A 19,386-nucleotide genomic window follows, 5' to 3' on the forward strand; every position below is an offset into this window, starting at 1 on the left:
GGACCTCCATCTAATTAAGTGCCAAATATACCATCATACCACTTCATCAGAGACTTGTCATTATACACACACAGTATATATATATATATATATATATATATATATATATATATATATATATATATATTTATAAACATTTATGAACATGTAGTATGAATGTATTGTATCTATACTGTGTGTAGATACTGTACACATACATTTTATGAGGCAAATATTTCTGATTTCGCAAAAACTGAACAGACTCAGATATGAATCATAATCAGCTTTTTAATTTAAAATCTGAGAAAAAGGCTTTGCAAAAGGAAACATTCAAAAAAGTCTCTTCAACCACAATTAAACTGAACATGAATTGGTAAACCACAATGTATACTGTACAATTTAAGCAGTGCAACCCCACAGCAAGACAAATAATTCCAGATAGTGCAACAATATATATATAAATCTACTTTAAAAACTATGCTTTTAGACACATCAAATATTCCATACATTTGAACCTTCATCTCTATTTTCCATCAAAGACTGACTGAGTTGTTCGGCCTTGCGATACAGCTGGATCAGCGAGATCAGGACAGCACGAATCCACGAATCCATCCTGCCACGGTCCAACTCATCCGTCTGACCCACAGTGGGACACAGCGTCTTCTGAGGAGCTACTGGCAGCTACGGGGGTAGCTGAAGTTAGCCTGTGATAGACCGTGATAGACAGATGGTTTATCCAATCACCTGCCAAGGATTCTTTGAAAGTGCCCGCCCTTTTCCAAAATAGTGTCCAGGCACCACTTCCCAGATGGTTCTGTGTAACGAGCCGTGTGTTAGTCAGGCTGTGAGTTGCAAGCCTACCACATAAAAATGTACCTTTCATTAAAGACAGCAAAGAGAAAAAAACAGTCATTAAAGAAAATTACCTCAAAATTCTGAATTAGCAATGAACTGATTTGATCACTGATTGTTTGCTATTCGCTTCACAAAACGGTCAGCATTATTGACAAAAGTAAAACAATGCTTTTAAAAGAAGTATATCAGGTACAATATAGACCCTTGAATATAGACTACTGGGCAACACTTCATATCCAGATGCTTGTAAAAAGCATCAGTTAAGAGGTGAGAAGGTAAGGAGGTCTTAGTAGATTTACAAGTCTTATTAACACATACTAATGTTAGAGGATCTAATTATAGACTCATGCTTACCTAATCTTATGATAACACTAACCCAAAACCCAACCCCTACTATTATTATCAAAACCTATATACTCTTATCAACACATATGAATGTTAATAAGCATCTTATAAGGGCGTTATAACCTATTAACTAACGCTTATTACGATCAGCTGGATCTGAAGTGTCAGCGACTACTGTACATGTCAAAGTACTGTACAGATCAAAGTACTGTACAGATCAAAGAACTGTACAGATCAAAGTACTGTACAGATCAAAGAACTGTACAGATCAAAGAACTGTACAGATCAAAGTACTGTACAGATCAAAGAACTGTACAGATCAAAGAACTGCGAGAAGTCCTTAGTGTGGGATGATGCTAGGAAAAGAAAAAGCTCCAATCTGGGTACAGTCTGATTCCAAAAGCCCTTTTTTCATATTTGATTCTGCGTAGACCATGCAGATATGTGGACTTCCAGTCAACAGTCTCTGTGAAAAAAGATGTTTTAGTTTTCGTGTCTACTGAGCTACCAGCCTCTGTGCTGGTCTGCAGAACACTACCCCTGAGCCCTGAGCCCTGAGCCCTGACCCCTGACCCCTGAGCCCTGAGCCCTGAGCCCTGAGCCCTGAGCCCTGAGCCCTGAGCCCTGAGCCCTGAGCCCTGAGCCCTGAGCCCTGAGCCCTCCCCGTTTGGTCCCATGCTTCCAGTGGGACACTAGAGGACTGTTAACGCTGATGTGACGAGGAAGCAAAAGAGAAAAACTAAGCTGTCAGGTATGTTTTTGTTTTATTTGAGGTTTTTGATCTTAAAAAAGTCTGACAGAAGAACCCATCAGCTGACCCAGGCATCTGTGATGGCGCGCTACGCTTCGCTTCCAGAGAAAACACCCGTCTCTCTCCTCTCTAATATACTCATCCGTTTTGGCCTCAACATCTTGTGTTAACTGTTACTGCGGGTCTGAAAGGTTTTTACACTCGTCTAAGGCACACGTCATTTCCCAGTCCTCTACCACAGCTCTGGCAGAAGATGCGAGATGCGCTAAATGTTCTAACCTGAATCACCAGACGCCACGCATCAACCCCAGCTGGGGGCCGGGGGGCAAGAGGAGAGTAACAGCCCTCCGCCTCCTGCCCCCCCTCCTGCCCCCCCTCACTGCTCAGAGGTGTCCATAACCCCCTCCTGCCCCCCTCTTTGTGGTCCTGTTCCCCCTCCTCCTGCCCCCCCTCCCTGGTCCCCTGGAACTTGTCGTGGCTCCAGCGGGGACTCCCGTTGCTGCTGGTGCCTGGTGGACCCGTCCGGACCAGGAAACGGCCTCTGGCGCGGGGGAAGTAACCCCGTCCTCGCCCCCGGGGGTCAAACCACCTCCTGTTCCCTTCCTCGTCCCTGTCGTCATGCTGGGGAGGAGAGAAGAGGAGAGCTCTGGTCTACAATAAGGGAATATGGATGATGGTGTACAATAAGGGAATATGGATGCTGAACAGACGGGGGAGGAAAGAGGGTGATTAAAGCAGGGTACCAACCTACCAGGTAGTACTTCCTGCTCTTGGGGGTGTACTCGGGGTCCCAGTCCTCGGTGTTGGGGTGCAGGGGCACGTTGGAGGGGGCCCCTCCGTTCCCCTGGTAGTTCCCCTGGTGGTTTCCCTGGTAGTTCCCCTGGTAGTTCCCTCGGTTCCAGCCTCGTCCTCTTATTCTGAACTGCTGGGAAGACAACAACATCAACGTGATGACAGGTCCTCCAAGCCCACTGGAGGTCAGTTTGTAAACGGACAAACGTTCCTGAACGTATTTTCCCAGAGGTCAGCCTGCATATTTGAAATTGGAATTCAATTACAAACAAACAGGCATTGCCGTGTCAACGACGACAAGGACGTGTGCGGTAACCGTGACTACACTTACAAACCCTCCACGTGGCCGCCCCCTCTCCACGGGGCCCCCTGCGTCCCGGGGCCCCAGGCGAGCCCTGTTGAAGCCCTCCTCTCTAGGGGGGTCCTCCTCCTGGGGGAACCCCACTCCAGACCCCCCCTCCGAGTCAGATGAAGAGGAGGAGGAGGAGCGAGAATGCTTCTTCTTACATTTCCTAGAGGGGGAGGGGTGGGGGTGGTGGTGTGGAAGGATGGAGTGGAGGGATGGGGGTGGAGAGATGAGGGTGGAGGGATGGGGGTGGAGAGATGGGGGTGGAGAGATGGGGGTGGAGGGATGGGGGTGGAGGGATGGGGGTGGAGAGATGAGGGTGGAGGGATGGGGGTGGAGAGATGGGGGTGGAGAGATGGGGGTGGAGGGATGGGGGTGGAGGGATGGGGGTGGAGAGATGAGGGTGGAGGGATGGGGGTGGAGGGATGGGGGTGGAGGGATGGGGGTGGAGAGATGGGGGTGGAGGGATGGGGGTGGAGAGATGGGGGTGGAGAGATGGGGGTGGAGAGATGGGGGTGGAGGGATGGGGGTGGAGGGATGGGGGTGGAGAGATGAGGGTGGAGGGATTGGGGTGGAGGGATGGGGGTGGAGGGATGGGGGTGGAGGGATGGGGGTGGAGAGATGAGGGTGGAGGGATGGGGGTGGAGGGATGGGGGTGGAGGGATGGGGGTGGAGGGATGGGGGTGGAGAGATGAGGGTGGAGGGATGGGGGTGGAGGGATGGGGGTGGAGGGATGGGGGTGGAGGGATGGGGGTGGAGAGATGAGGGTGGAGGGATGGGGGTGGAGGGATGGGGGTGGAGGGATGGGGGTGGAGAGATGAGGGTGGAGGGATGGGGGTGGAGGGATGGGGGTGGAGGGATGGGGGTGGAGGGATGGGGGTGGAGAGATGAGGGTGGAGGGATGGGGGTGGAGGGATGGGGGTGGAGGGATGGGGGTGGAGGGATGGGGGTGGAGAGATGAGGGTGGAGGGATGGGGGTGGAGAGATGGGGGTGGAGGGATGGGGGTGGAGGGATGGGGGTGGAGAGATGGGGGTGGAGCAGGAACAGATGACAAGGGGGCAGGAAGAGGGGGCAGGAAGAGGGGGTAGGAAGAGGGGGTAGGAAGAGGGGGTAGGAAGAGGGGGTAGGAAGAGGGGGTAGGAAGAGGGGGGTAAAAACAACTATCACTTTTAGACACTGTGTCCCGAGCGAGTGATCATGTACCAAGTTGGACCTGCTGTACTAAAGCTACACACTTCCACTCAGAAGTCACTGTGAAGCTTGGACCTGCTGCAGGAACATACTTTGATTTCTTGCGGTGTTTGGACGACTTCTCAGCCAACTGCTCTCTCCCTGAGTCAGGAGAGTGGCCCTCCTCCCTCCGCCCCCCTCCTCCCTGTTTACAGTCCTGCTCCTGGGTGGGGCGCTCCTGGGTGGGGTGCTTTTTACGGCGCTCAATATCCAGCCGGAGGTCGTTGGAGTCGCTCCTGGTCGCTCTGCCGTGGTTCTGAGCAGGTAGAGTGGAAACAAAACACAGGGCCGCAGAGAGGGGTGGGGTTAGCCCGTAGCTTCTTTCAGTCAGGTATCACGCACCCCTCAGACACTGTATGGGAGTGGGCTGGGAGGCTAAACCAACCACGTCCCAACACACTGGCTGTCGATTAGACACTGTGATATTCTGTCTGGCACTGGGGTGACCATCCTGGAAGGTTGTCTAGGTGCATCTCTTAATCTGGTCTTTCTATAATTCATGTACTTTTAAACACAAACGTTGCCAAAATATGATAAGCTACGAAAAATTATGTAATATGTAATGAAACATTCTCAATCATGCTGGTTTAACGGCCCCTCATTAGGATTGCAGTCATGTATCCTGTGAAGGAGATACTATTTCCATGCGCAAAAGATAATGAGCGGGTGTGATGTTTATGTGTACAGAGCCCTCAGAAGGTGTTCCAGTAAGAACGTCACTTACAGGAACCCTAACAACTTTTTTTGTGTTTAGCTTTCCAAATCTGTCGAAGAAGAATACTTACTATGATATTTCCTTTGAACACAGGAGCAACAGGGAGGGTTTCCGTTTGTGAGCCCTCTCTCAGGGCCTCGGGCAGTCACATAATAACCCAAAGCCCAAACGTGGAGGGGCGTTTACAACACACAAGAAACTGAATCGGCTTCGTTCTGCTCTGCTATTCCTCACGCCCCTCCCTCGGAGAGAGAGAGAGGGGGAGAGAGAGAGGGGCCGTCTAACAGGCAGCTGGCTGCCTCGCTCGCTCTCAGTGGTGTCTGTCTGTTCCAACATACTTGATTATTTCAAAACGTTCAGTCACCTTGTAACTGCCATCCTCGGAGTTTCTCATCCGCTCAGAGAGGTGAGACTGTTTCTTAAAAGCACTCGGAGAAACATCAATTCTCCTGAAAGAGATGAAACACAGAGAAAATGAGCAAAAGGTTCCTGATGGGATGTTCCACCGCAGCATGGTGAACATGAGGCCGTGACATGGGCGCAGGGTTTTCCATCAGCAGAGATTCAGGGACCGAGCGATTGTACCTCTGTAACAAGAACCACCAGAATGAGCACCAGAAGATCAACAGCAAAGCAGTCACAAAAGCATCCAGCAAGCTATTTTAATTATTAATTATACATTAATTTATTTCACAGATGCTTGAATCTAAAGCAATGTTCAGAGGGGGAATTTGAACCTGTGACCTCTTGATCTGCCGTCTAATCCTCTACCTCAGAGCTGTACCCATCCCCATGTTCTACCACTGAGCTATACCCATCCCCATGTTCTACCACTGAGCTGTACCCAACCCCATGTTCTACCACTGAGCTATACCCATCCCCATGCTCTACCACTGAGCTATACCCATCCCCATGTTCTACCACTGAGCTATACCCATCCCCATGCTCTACCACTGAGCTATACCCATATCCATGCTCTACCACTGAGCTATACCCATCCCCATGCTCTACCACTGAGCTATACCCATCGTTCTTGTCAGCAGAAGAGATGAGAAGGTCGCTCGTCCATCTCTACCTGTGTATCTCAGGACTCTTCCTTGGCTTCTCCATCTCCATCTCCTTCTCCTCTGCTCTCCTCTGATACAGGGCAAACCTCTCATTGAGGGTCATTTCTGACGAGGAGAAGTGCTGTGCTGTGAAGAGAAACATCCAGCCCTTCAGGTGAGCAGCGCAGGGCAGACCCAGCTGATTGGATGTTCGCTCACAGGACTTTCATGCTGAGACTGGTGTGTGTGAGGCAGGTGTGTGTGTGTGTTCTCTGGAGCAGGTGTGTATCGTCTTCAGAGAAGCAGGTGTGTTTGTGTGTGTGGTTTGCGGATAAGGTCGGGTGTGTGGGGGACAGGCGTGCGTGTGTGTCTGCTGAGTGGGACAGGCGCGTGTGTGTGTGTTTTGCGGAGAGAGAGCTCACCTCTGATACGGTGGACAATGGTGACGATGTGCTGGGCGTACAGCTCGGCGGGGCTCCTGTGAGCGTGACGGAGGGAGGTGCAGAAGCCCTCCTGCTCTGAGAGCAGCCCCAGGTCACGACACGCGCGCCGCTCGCCCAACCCCGCCTTGGAGGAGCTGAGGACACAACCGCCACGTCAGTAAGGCTGCGGCGCCAAACAAAGAGCAACAACAAGGTGTTCCTGCCTCATGCCTGCGTCGTCTGAACGACCTCTGACACCTGCTCACCTGGATATGCCGTCTCTGAGGCCGTCCATTCTCACACAGAACTCTCCTTTTTTCCCTGAAGCCCTTGGGGGTGAGTCCCCCACCCCCCTGATCAGGAACTTTTCCCTGTCAGAGTTCCTCCTGGGGGGAGGCGAGGGCGAGGGGCTGGACACAGCCCTCTCCTTCCTCCTAGCCCTGCTCCCTTTCTCGGGGGAGGGGCAGCCTGAAAACATGGCCGCCTGTTTTCTCTGGGCCAGCGCGGCAGCCACAGCCGCCTCCTGTTTCCTGCCCATGTGACCCTCAACCTCGAGGTCATCGTCTCTGGTGGCCGGCGCGTACGCCAGCTCCTCCCACTGGCCGAACCGCTCCTCGAACAGCTGGCGGGCTGAGCGTGTCGCCCTGCCCCTCGGCCCGGCGTCCTCGCTTGGCCTGGCGTCCTGGCGGGGCTGTTTGGGGCGGGGTTTGGGTGCCCTTTCCTCCCTCTCCTCGTCCTCGAGGAAGGGAGAGTCTTTCAGGAAGCTGCTGAGAGACACCCCAGCCTCGCTGGCCTCGCTGGCCTCGCTGGCCTCCCTCTCGTACCTGCGCTCTCTCTGCGCCTCGCCAGCGGCTCTGAGGGCTCGCAGGACAGACGCCTCAGGGGGCTTGCCGGTCCCCTTCCCCGGCTCCGCCTCCACGCCGTTCGGCCCTTTCTCCCGGCCGTTCTCCAGGACCGACTGGAGCTTTTTCTTATTATTGTGTTCTTCCAAAAACCTGGACAAAGACAAGGAGGGAACGTTTTCAAGGGCACCATGGAGATCCACTTTCATCCATAAGCAACAAGTACCTGGATCTAAGATGTTACCAACACAACCTGTTTCTAAACCAGGAAGTCAACTTCATGGATGGGATAGGCTTACTGCTTTGGGTATTTTCCATGCTTTATGGGACAGTTTGTAAGTAAAGTGTGACAGGAAAGGCAGGGAGAGAAAAGGGAAGACATGCAGCACAGCACCCAGGCTGCTGCGGTCAGGCTTCAGCCTACACGGCCCACATGCCTCTCCTGTACGTTAGCGGGGCTCCGGGGTCTTACTTTCTGAAGGCAGACGAGATGGCTTCCTTGTCTGCCAGGCTGTCCTCTCTGGAGAAGAAGCCGAAGCCAGAGAACAAGGGGCTCCTGGAGGAGGGGCCCTCGCTTCCAGCATCCCCAGAGCTGTGGGGAGGGGGGCTGGCCTGGGTGGGGGCCGGGGGGGCCTGGGCTGGGGGGGCCTGGGCTGGGGGGGCCTGGGCAGGCGCGGTTGCTGGGAACAGAGAGCCCTCTCTCCTGGGGCTGGTGCTGTAGTCGGTCAGACCCTGCCACCTGCCCACGGCCTTGTTAGCCTTAGCACTCGCGCTAGCTCCCTCCTCGGCCTCCTTGGACCCCCCAGCACCCCCTGTGAGCGGAGCGGCCTCCTCACCTCCTCCTCCTCCTCCACCTCCTCCTTTCTGACCCTCCTTGGAGGCCTCCCTCTCCTCCCTCACATCCCTGGCATTCAGTCGTCCCGCCCCGCCCGTAGACTTCCGCCTGGGGGAGGAGGAGCGTGAGGAGGAGGAGGAGGAGGGGGAGCGGTGCCTGGACCGGGGCGAGGAGGAGCGGTCTGAGTGGCTGTGGGAGCGAGGGCTCCCCGAGCGCTTCTTGGGGCTGTGAGAGCGCCCTCTCCTGGGACTGTGAGGGTAGTACTGCTGGTGCTGGTTCTGGTTCTGCTGGGGGTGCTGTCTGTAGTTCTGCCAGCCGTTGGGACGGTAGTTGTTGTTGTAGCCGCCCCCGCCGCCACGCTGGTAGCGCCCGCGCGGGAAGAAGCCCCGCCCCCGGCCCCGGAAGTAGTACGGCCTGCGGAACCCGCGGTGGAACCCACGGAACCCCCGGTTGTTCTGGTACTCCCTGGGGGGGTTCCGTCCCTGGCCGTGAGGAGAACGAGACCTGGAGCGAGACCTGGAGCTGGGGGGGGGGAGGAGAGAGAGAGAGAGAGAGAGAGAGAGAGAGAGAGAGAGAGAGAGAGAGAGAGAGAGAGAGAGAGAGAGAGAGAGAGAGAGAGAGAGAGAGAGAGAGAGAGAGAGAGAGAGAGAGAGAGACAGAGAGAGAGAGAGAGAGAGAGAGAGCGAGAGAGAGAGAGACAGAGAGAGAGAGAGAGAGAGAGAGAGAGAGAGACACAGAGAGAGAGAGAGAGAGAGAGAGAGAGAGAGAGAGAGAGAGAGAGAGAGAGAGAGAGAGAGAGAGAGAGAGAGAGAGAGAGAGTGGGAGGGAGAGGAAGACAGAAAGGGGGGGGGGGGGAGAGAAAGATTAGTTTGATCAGATGTTAGTTTATTTCCTCCAGGAAAAATAAATTACACTTATTGAGGGACTTGTTGCACTTGTTGGTTAGTTGTAACTGATTTAACTACTTGTACACGCTGTGAATTATATAATTATTGCTTGCTTTCCTCCAGGTAAACTCTAGTACTTTCGAGGTTCATGTTGTTTAATTGAAATGTGTTGAACTACATGCTCTTCTGGTTCTAACCATTGGCACTTATTTGCTTTTCACAATGTATGCATCTCGTTGTTTATGATCCTTGACTTTTGCACTTTGTGTAAAGCTCTTCCTTGTAAGTCACTTTGGATAAAAGCGTCTACTAAATCAATGTAAATGTAAGAGTACAAATGTCCAAATGTCCTTCAATTGCGTCACAGAAAGTCTGTTCAGCTGTCAGATTGTGTTATGTCTGAAACAAGTATGTTGTACAACCATTTGCTCATAACAAGCCTGTTACCTCGTAGTTATTTCAGGCAACACTTTCCACATGCTCATTCATCCATTTACAAGATGTTTCTGTACAGAACATCAAGTTCTTCTAACACACATATGATAAATACATCAAGAGGAGGCTGAGTGTGTTTAAGGGCTGGGATTAAGGCTGCAGTCACACTGCATGGCACCAGCACAAGGCTGCAAGGCTGTCTTTGTCCACACAGGGCCGCTGCAGCACAGCTCACACAGTCACACAGCAAACTGGCCTCAGCTTCTATGGCTTCGGAACAGAATCTCCACATTCTAAACTATCTTTCCAACTGTTACGATACTTGGACCAACATTGCTGCTCTCGCCTTTTAAAGCATATTTACTGATAGTTTAGAGAGTCTCTTTGAAGGACAATGGAACCCACAGCTGACTGTTAACATAACATGGAAGAAAAACTGTGAATACTGCACATCTAGAGCCTTCAGGCTATTTGTAAATCAGGACGACTAACTGCTCACATTTCCAAGTCAAGATCTCCATAGCGACATAGATCTGCAACCTCGCAACAACACCACGACCACCACGACAAGACTTCACAGAGCCACAACTCCATCTGAATGTGACCCAGACGTCCACCACACGCACTCAAACAAGCCGTCCAGGTCAGAACGGCTCACTAACGTGAATCCAATCCCCCCCGAACTCTGAGACACGACGAGGCGCCTGGAAGTCCCTCTGCCCCAGGTACTCACCGGGTGTGTTTTCTCATCGGGATGTGGAGCGCGAGGTGGAGACGCCGTGTTAGCAGCAGCACACACACACTGAGCGCTGGAGAAGAGAGGGGCTCCGCATCACAGAGCTACTGCTGCTGCTGCTGCTGCTGCTGGAAAGAGCTGGTCACATGGCCAGATGGGAAACATTTCTGCTCTAACCCCTTCAGAGCGGGGGAGGGGGTGTGATGGGGGGAGGGTGTGGGGGGTGAGCGAGGAGCGGGGCGTTGGGTGGAGGGGGGGAGTTAGAGGGGGTGAGCTGGGGTGTCAAGGGGGAGGGGGGCGGAGGGGGGCGGAGGGAGGAGGGCAGGGGGGGGGCGGAGGGGGGAGGGGGGCGGAGGGCAGAGGGGGGGGGGCGGAGGGAGGAGGGCAGAGGGGGGGGGGGGCGGAGGGAGGAGGGCAGAGGGGGGGGGGCGGAGGGAGGAGGGCAGAGGGGGGGGGGCACTATACAATGATGTGGGCTGGCCAGCTCTCTCTGTGGCCAGGCTAAAGGGATGGAATGGCTACTGTGTTTCGTTACATAATTTAACGGTCAATGTAATTCCACCATGGCACTGCGATGCTACTGCGATACTACTGTGATACTACTGCAATACTACTGTGATACTACTGCGATACTACTGCGATACTACTGTGATACTACTGTGATACTACTGCAATACTACTGTGATACTACTGCGATATTACTGCGATACTACTGTGATACTACTGTGATACTACTGCGATATTACAGCACGTCTGAGGGCACGTCTCCTCCTGCATACTCATCTGGCTCCACATGTGCAGCGCCTATAATGATCCTAACCCTACAATGCGCTTTATACTATTCCGGATCCATTCTGTTCTCAAATTAAACTCTTAAAGTTCTTAACTTTATAACTTCTTATTAAGTTCTTATGCTGAACTGCCCTCTCGTGCCTTTACATGGAAGAGCTCAATCCTGCCCCATGAACAGACTTCACAGACAACTAGGGCTGGATGTGGCGTCACACTCAAACCACACTTTCACTTGCAAATGTATCTTGCCCTGCAGCCCGCAGATAAGCCAGGAATGTCCTTCAATGCGCCACAAGACGCTGGCAGGAGCAGGCATGCTGCGCTGATGGCTGCAGGTTTCTTAAAAGCCTCTCCGATGCTTTGTAAACTCCAATATCACAATAACGCAAAAAAACAAATGTATAAAATGTGTACCAGCTGCTTAAATACACACATTAATTTCCTGTGGTTAAGCTTCCCCAGAGCAGGGTCTCCACCCGCATCCACCAGGAATTCTGTCATAACTCCTGCTGTGAGCATTGGCCAGCCATTCTGAGGCCAGGACTCCATAAAGCACAGGAAAGGCATGGTTGCGGACACAGGAAATTGAAAAAACCTGCTCCACGACTCCCTTCCTGTCCTCCTTATCCTCCACATCCTGCCCTCTCCATTCAGGACAAAGCGTTCACACAAAAAGAAAACGACAAAAGGTAACCGGACCGCTTCAGGGAGCTCATGTGTATCTCTGAGACACGGATGAATGAGAAGGCACCGGAAAGTCAGCTGCACGTTTTGCCGTGCGAAGAACTACGCGAAGATTTAAAGCCGCCGTTAGCTATTTACAATGGCTGGGATTTTGCCTGGGAGAAACACCTGATTTACGACACTGATGCAACAGGTCTGGGTGTGTTGCACTCGTAGGTCCCCTGGTCCACACTCAGCTTACATCCACACAAACAACCAGAGGAGGCCCTCTCTGACTGAGGAAACCTGGTATTCTTCCCTGACTCCCTCCACACATGGGAACAACCTTGGTTAGAGCCGAGTCCCTCCCTCCTATCTGCTTGCTGAGTACCTGTCAAGACTCAGTTAGAGAGCCTTATCTTGTTTCAGCTGCCCAGGTCTGGCAGGGTGATGTGGAGAATGTTGCCCGGGTGTTTATTGCTTTACGTGCACCCTCCCCCGAGACAGAAATAACCGCGCTCAAAAAGGTGGCCCCCAAGTCTTTGGTTGTTTGCTACAAAATCTCTCTTTCGTTTCAACGGGGACTTGGTTTAATAGGTTATGGAAGGATGTCCTTTTCTGAGGAGCTGTGTATGGGCGTGATTGGCTGTGATGCTTCACAGCAAACAACTGAAATAGTTTTATTCAGAAACTTAGTTCACATCCTGGTGTCTTTCTCCCCAGGTGAGACAGAGAGACAGAGAGACCCTGTCCTGGTCTCTCCCCAGGTGAGACAGAGAGACCCTGTCCTGGTCTCTCCCCAGGTGAGACAGAGAGACCCTGTCCTGGTCTCTACCCAGGTGAGACAGAGAGACCCTGTCCTAGTCTCTCTTCAGGTGAGACAGAGAGACAGAGAGGGGATTTACCTGTATCGTCGTTTCCGTGATCGGGATCTGGATCGGCTTCGGGATCGAGATCGGGTCGGTGAGCGGGACCTGGACCGGGAGCGCGAGGCTGATCTGGTCGTCTTGGACATAGCTGCTGCAGACCTCAGAAGACCTCAGAAGATCTCAGAAGACCTCAGCAGACCTCGAAGACCTCAGATGATCTCAGAAGACCTCAGAAGATCTCAGATGAACAGCCTGTCAGACAAACACACACAGATCAGACACGGCTCAGGTTGAGAACCAGGATCTGACTCTGGGTCCAGATGCAGAGCTGATGAAACAGGAATCCCCTCCGATGACACCCAGAACACTGAGGACACGAGGTCAGGATGGGACCTACAGTCTGAGACAGAGGGAAGATTACGAGGATTACACACAGTGGATGCAGTGTGTGTGTGTGTGTGTGTGTGTGTGTGTGCACTCAGAGAGGTTGGTGCCAGACAGGACTGCCCAGGTGTTCAGGAACAGGAGGAAGTGGCTTCATTCACCGATCATTTGCATCTCACCTCATCATGAAACTTGATCCTCACTAGAGACTCAATATTTGGCTATTGACTCAACAAACATCCCTGGTAAGCCACCAAGGGTTCCTGTTACACTGGCTTGTGTGTGGTGGTGCAGGGCAGTCCTCCTGGGATGAAATAGACCCTGGTCACCTGCTAGACTCAGCTAGCCTGCCACTCGGTCACACTCGCACAGTCATGGCTAATGGGGGTTGCTTTGAACAGGGGGAAAACAGTCCTTAAACAGTCATGCTCCAGTCATGAAACAGCTTTGACTCCAGTCTTCAAACAGTCCTGACACTAGTCATGTCCTTACCATAGTCATGAAACAGTCATGAAACAGCTTTGACTCCAGTCCTCAAACAGTCCTGACCCTAGTCATGTCCTGACACTAGTCATGAAACAGTCATGAAACAGCTTTGACTCCAGTCTTCAGACCGTCCTGACAATAGTCATGAAACAGTCATGAAACAGCTTTGACTCCAGTCTTCAAACAGTCCTGACCCTAGTCATGTCCTTACCATAGTCATGAAACAGTCATGAAACAGAAGAGGAAAATCTGTAGACTTGTAGAATATCAGCAACCTCACACACAGCCCTCCTGCACTGTGACACCCCACACACAGCCCTCCTGCACTGTGACACCCCACACCCACCCCCCTGCACTGTGACACCTCACACACAGCCCTCCTGCACTGTGACACCCTACACACAGCCCTCCCTGCACTGTGACACCCCACACACAGCCCTCCTGCACTGTGACACCTCACACACAGCCCTCCTGCACTGTGACACCCCACACACAGCCCTCCTGCACTGTGACACCCCACACACAGCCCTCCTGCACTGTGACACCCCACACACAGCCCTCCTGCACTGTGACACCCCACACACAGCCCTCCTGCACTGTGACACCCCACACACAGCCCTCCTGCACTGTGACACCCCACACACAGCCCTCCTGCAGTGTGACACCCCACACACAGCCCTCCTGCACTGTGACACCCCACACACAGCCCTGCTACATTGTGACACCCACTAGATTAGAAACATGCAGTATGGTAGTGTTAACAGTGGGTACTGTCAAACCAAAATATACTTCCTATTCAACATAGAGGAAGTTAATAGGAAGTTTCCCCAAATGCATTGTTTTCTTGGTGTTCTTGACCGCATTAACATGGTGTATGGTTAAGTCTGGTTTAGTAGAACAATGATGAAACATTTGCATTTGTTATTTAAGCTTATAAATAAATGAGCAACTTGGTCAAGATTAGACCACAGGTTGCAGAACTTCCTCACCACTCCAGGATGGTCTTGCCTGCGGTACAAGGTCCCCGGGAGGATGAATATGATTCTTCTGGGGATTGATGGTGATGTTTCAAGAATGACTAATCATATGATCCCAACCACAATGAGGTCTCTATCTTCCAGCTTGTTTCCAGAGGTGAGATGGCTGGTTTCTGCTTGGTGTGTTTGTCCCCTGGCCAGGAAGACAAGGCAGAGGATCCACTGGGACCGACAAGCTCCATATGCTGGCCCCTCTCTCTGTGGACCACTGCTACTAGCTTTGAATGTATCCCTCCTCCTTGTCTTTCTCCTCCTCTTTCCCTTCTCCCACTCCCTCCACCTCCCCTCCCCCTCTCCCTCCTCCCCCTCCTCCTCGTCTGTGAAGCTCTGTCTGTATTCATGACAGTGTTTTGTTCTTATTGGCTTGTAATATATAATTTCCTGTAGGACTGAACAGACAAGCCCTTTCTGCTTAGAGAGCACATTTCATCGTCTGCATTCAGAGGTGCCCTTTTACCACATTTGGGAAAAATAAAGAAAGGAACTGAAATCCTTTTGGAGAAATGGGATTACAACACTGTAAACTGACTGCCTGAAGCCTTCCAAGTCTGTTCCCCTGACTGGATTACACCAAGAATTGGTCACTTTTAGGACTTCACCTACCATCACCACATCTGCTCAGGGTTTGTTTCCCCAAATTGGTTTCATGAGTCAGAATAATTCTTTCAGAGGCTCTGAAACCAACCTGACAGAAACCAAACATGAGATCAGTTTATACCAGTGAGCAACAGACACAATATGCTGTTCAGACTGGAGATCAACAACCTGTGATGGTTGTTCTTTTCAAGACAAACAGGCATATGGGCATTGTTAACATGGTAGAAATGTTGGTGAATGGTTGTGTGTGTGTGTGTGTGTGCGTGTGTGTGTGTGAGAGTGTTTGTGAGAGTGTTTGTGTGAGTGTGTGAGAGTGTGTGTGAGTGTGTGTGAGTGTGTGTGTGTGTGTGTGTGTGTGTGTGGACTGGGGTCCTGTTCAATGACTCTGAAGTCCAGATTGATAACCATTGCAGCTGTCCCTGGGTCAGTATACTAATCAGAGGGATTTAACATCTAAAACAGGCTGTGAAAAACATGTTGTCTAATCACTCAACTCCCCTGACACATACATGCACTCTTCACTGACACAAGCAGACACACTTCACAGAAACATGCATAAACTTCATACACGCCCTTCACACACACACTCTTCAAAGACACACACACACACACACACACACACACACGCATGATGCCCCTGGGGGAGGTGGCACAGCTGATCTCTTCACCTGCTTGCTTCCCTTTAGGTCAACAGTGATGAGAAACAATGACAGGGGAAACAGGATCCACTGAGCCTGAGTTTACACACACACACACACACACACACACTCACACACGCCACTCAATCAACTGCTCTATCAGTGAGTCTGCAGAGGCAGCTGCTTCGAGACCCACTCAGAACCCCCCCCCCCCCCCCCCCACACACACACACACACACACACACACACACACCACAGGAAAAGCCAGTGCAACTGCCATAGTATCGTCTGTGGTCACCAAAATGGAATCAAACATGTCAGAGTTGTCCTTGGAGACAGTACTTTATGGCTGGCAGAGCCAATGACAAGCAACTGCTGAACTAAGGAGGAATGATGACTGCTTCAGTACAAGACCTGCTTAAGGACAGGTCCTAGAGATTGAAGGATGACTGGTTCAGTACTGGTCCTAGAGAATTACTGGATGACTGGTTCAGTACAGGTCCTAGAGAATGAATGGATGACTGGTTCAGTACTGTTCAGTAACGCCCCCCCCCCCCCCCCCTCCCCCCTCCCCTCGCCCTGGTGACCTGTGGTCCTAGAGAGAATCTCGCGGTGGCATCCTCAAATCGTGCGGACACACTTCTCAACTTTCTGTCAACGCTGCGTTTGTGGGAACTCCACAAGCATCGACGGCTCCTCATCAGTTAAAGGTCCTTTCTATTTTAGTCTGTTGTGAACAGCAAAGCTCTTCTTCTTCCCTTTAGCTCACAGGCAGCATAGCATGCTAGCAGCGACATCTGTGTGACCTGCTCTATGGAGACAGTTACTTCTTACAGTAATGCAATTCTCACATTCTCCTTTTCCTGCCCTTAAAAATTACCACTATCGTAACATTCTCAAATATGCTGCTGCAAACAAATCGAAAGTGGAAGTCCATCGTCATTGCTATACCTTTTATTGGAAGCTCTACCGCGCGCCCAGAGTGCACCCTTCTAATTACCTGCGGGATTCTGTGAGGACAGTTGGTTTACCAGGATGTATCATTAAGTACCAGGATGTTACACTGGCAGTGTGGTTCACCTTAAAGGTGTTTTGTGGCTCGTTTAACTGTCTACATGACTTGCAAAGGTTAAGTGGGGAGTGCCCCCCCCCCCCCCCCCCCTATTCGTACATCCTGTCACTGGCCTGCCTGCGCTGTCTGTCGTGCTCCACGACAATTTTGACAAAACAGTTTATCGACTTGCATATTGTGAGACATAATCGATGCAGGCATTTCATGATGCAAAGCTAAGTGTGGCAGATATATGATCTTACCTCGTTCCAGATTATTGTCGCAATTCTCCTGCGGCTGAGGACGGATCACAGCTTTGGTGACCGCGAGCTCAGTTGCTGGCAGTGTTGCTGACAAAATGCTTTCGGAGAATTGGGAGCAATCCAGGCAAAAAAACAAAATAAAATAACTGTAAGCGATCCCGTCTTTCACTTTTGTTTCGCTGTTTTGTCACAGTGCTAAAGGACACTGCGTACAAGAACAGTGAATTCAATGTGGTTTCATTCGACCAGGTTCTCAAATGCAGCGCGCTACTGTATCCTTCAGCTGTGTGGGTCGCTCTCTCTGATGGGAAGGCTTCACTTTGAACCGAGGGGGTGTGACAAACAGAGCACGTACTGTCCAATTCCGTTCCTCGTTCCTCCCTGGCCCAAACACACCAGCTTTGATCACTGTTTATCAAGGCAATTAACACATGTAGCTAACCCGTTTAGGTTTCGAATGTTTAATTTCTGTCTAATTAGAGGAGTAGGCTTTCGTTACAGGATATCTTAGCCCGGAGACAGTTCAGCCACAACTTCACTGGGGCATGGTGGTCCGCTGGTAAATGTGATGCGGAAAGCAGGCAGAAATACCAATAGCTCTAAGTATGATAAATCGAGTGATACAGTGACACTGGGTCATGGACTGTGGACAAGACCGATCATTTATCAACTGGCAAGCTGCCTGTGAACCAACGTGAACCGACAGCCAACGCGGAATTACGTTGACAGTACCTTGAGCTTTGTATTTGCAAAGCAAATGTTTGTACATCTGCAAGGTTGTATCAGTCAGTAGGAAGAAATAACATCATGACAGAAGACATCCTACAGGCTTAGTCACTGTGGCTGAGATTTATAATCCATTTCGTGAGTCTTAACAGTCGATAATACATTTATAAAATACATTCCCCATGCGAAAGAAGACATGATGAACACGACCAGTAGTGTAGGCCTATACTACTCACGATAAACATCTTAACCTCCAGTCAGAGATAAACATACTTTTGTCTTAAATCATTAATCGTGCAGGTATACAGTTCAGGGTTGACTCAGTGATAACAGCCTGTCAGACATTACCGATTTCCATACAGGTCATCATGTCCATAATTGCAAGGCCGTAGCCATGAAGTAAACATTGGGGGGGAATCTTCTGGGGAGATTTCCTTCTTTTTTACGTTTAGGTATTACATTTTTAAATGATAATTTCGGACAGCGTGCGTGGTTGCCTGTCGTAGCGTAGCACATTTACATTGTATTACTATTTTCATATCAATATATATTTGGGGGGACATTTTGACCAGATTTGAATATTGGATTTGAATATTGAATATATCATGATTACGGCCCTGCAGGATGGTGTGCGAATACCAAATGTTTTGATTAAACGTAACCACATCAAAGGCATTAGGGTTAGGGTTAATCGCTACAGTGAAGGCCAAATATGCGGAAATTAGTTGGCCTATAGCTTTTTTCTGGACCCCTCCAAACTGTCAATAAGAGTATGAAAATGTAAAATATAACATCATTATTCATAGCTTACGTTAAAAGGTTCTCAAAACGCTCATGGCGTAGAGGCAATGTTCGGAACTCAACACAAGAAAGTGTCATACTTTAATGTAAGTCCAGTATTTAGCACTCACAAACGATCTTTCAATCCCAGATGATAAAAAACAGAAAATGCGGGTGAGGTTTTCTCCATGAGTGAAGAAGCACAAGTCACACTAAGCAAAGTTTGTGAGCTGAATGTCCAGTCACTCTACAGAGAAGGCATTGTGCAGTGTGCACTGACATTGTCAAGTATTGGGCAATCTTTACACTTTAATAACATTTACATTTATTCATTTAGCAGACACTTTTATCCAAAGCGACTTCCAAGAGATTTCTTCTTTTGATGGTTGTCAGAAGAAGACCATAGGTGGCGGGTGGGGGTGTAAGGCTGGAGGAGAGACTTGATGTAGCCAACTGCAGTCTGGTTTACCGCTCGGAAGGTCAGTACCAGGGTCTTGAATCTGATACGGGCCGTGATGGGTAGCCAGTGGAGGGAAATGAGGAGCGGAGTAACGTGGGAGCGTCTGGGTAGGTTGTAGACCAGGCAAGCCGCTGTGTTCTGAATCCTCTGAAGAGGGCGGGTTGCGTATGCTGGGAGACCGGTGAGCAGCCAGTTGCAGTAGTCCAACTTGGCGAGGACCAGTGCTTGGACTAGCAGCTGGGTGGAGTGCTCAGACAGGTATCTCCTGATCTTCCAGATGTTGTAGAGGGTGAATCTACACGACCGGGAGACCGCAGCAATGTGGGCTGTGAGGGAGAGCTCGTCATCCATGGTAACCCCAAGGTTCCTGGCAGAGGATGAAGGGGTCACCGTCGCAGATCCCAGGGTGATTGAGAGATAGTG

General features: G+C 50.9%; 1 protein-coding gene across 4 annotated transcripts; it reads right to left on the reverse strand.

Moving 5' to 3' along the window:
- Window positions 1-249: 249 nt before the first annotated feature.
- thrap3a (thyroid hormone receptor associated protein 3a) lies at window positions 250-17,614 on the reverse strand. Of its 4 annotated transcripts, none has more exons than XM_084702219.1 (11): window positions 16,998-17,614; window positions 12,578-12,793; window positions 7,797-8,681; window positions 6,749-7,477; window positions 6,483-6,637; window positions 6,090-6,207; window positions 5,379-5,463; window positions 4,353-4,555; window positions 3,054-3,234; window positions 2,682-2,852; window positions 250-2,551 (listed from the first exon to the last, which is right to left on the reverse strand). In XM_084702219.1, the coding sequence occupies exons 2-11, from the start codon at window positions 12,685-12,687 to the stop codon at window positions 2,126-2,128; spliced, it is 3,063 nt and encodes a 1,020-aa protein (XP_084558345.1). In that variant the 5' UTR covers window positions 12,688-12,793; window positions 16,998-17,614; the 3' UTR covers window positions 250-2,125. The 4 variants fall into 4 exon arrangements, with proteins under 4 accessions (XP_084558345.1, XP_084558344.1, XP_084558346.1 ...); XM_084702218.1 differs by having other exon boundaries at window positions 2,682-2,855; XM_084702221.1 differs by having other exon boundaries at window positions 2,462-2,551; window positions 2,678-2,855.
- Between the last annotated feature and the right edge of the window lie 1,772 nt (window positions 17,615-19,386).

Source organism: Hypomesus nipponensis, chromosome 2 (assembly GCF_054491055.1).
Source record: "Hypomesus nipponensis isolate SF chromosome 2, ASM5449105v1, whole genome shotgun sequence".
Classification (NCBI taxonomy): domain Eukaryota; kingdom Metazoa; phylum Chordata; class Actinopteri; order Osmeriformes; family Osmeridae; genus Hypomesus; species Hypomesus nipponensis.

Excerpts from the sequence above, each read along its gene's own strand:
- thrap3a (XM_084702218.1), bottom strand. The coding sequence starts at position 12,687 with ATGTCCAAGACGACCAGATCAGCCTCGCGCTCCCGGTCCAGGTCCCGC. Across the intron at positions 6,208-6,482 it reads CATTGTCCACCGTATCAGAG|CACAGCACTTCTCCTCGTCA; the intron begins GTGAGCTCTCTC and ends TTCTCTTCACAG. Across the intron at positions 4,556-5,378 it reads CCGAGGATGGCAGTTACAAG|AACCACGGCAGAGCGACCAG; the intron begins GTGACTGAACGT and ends CTACCTGCTCAG.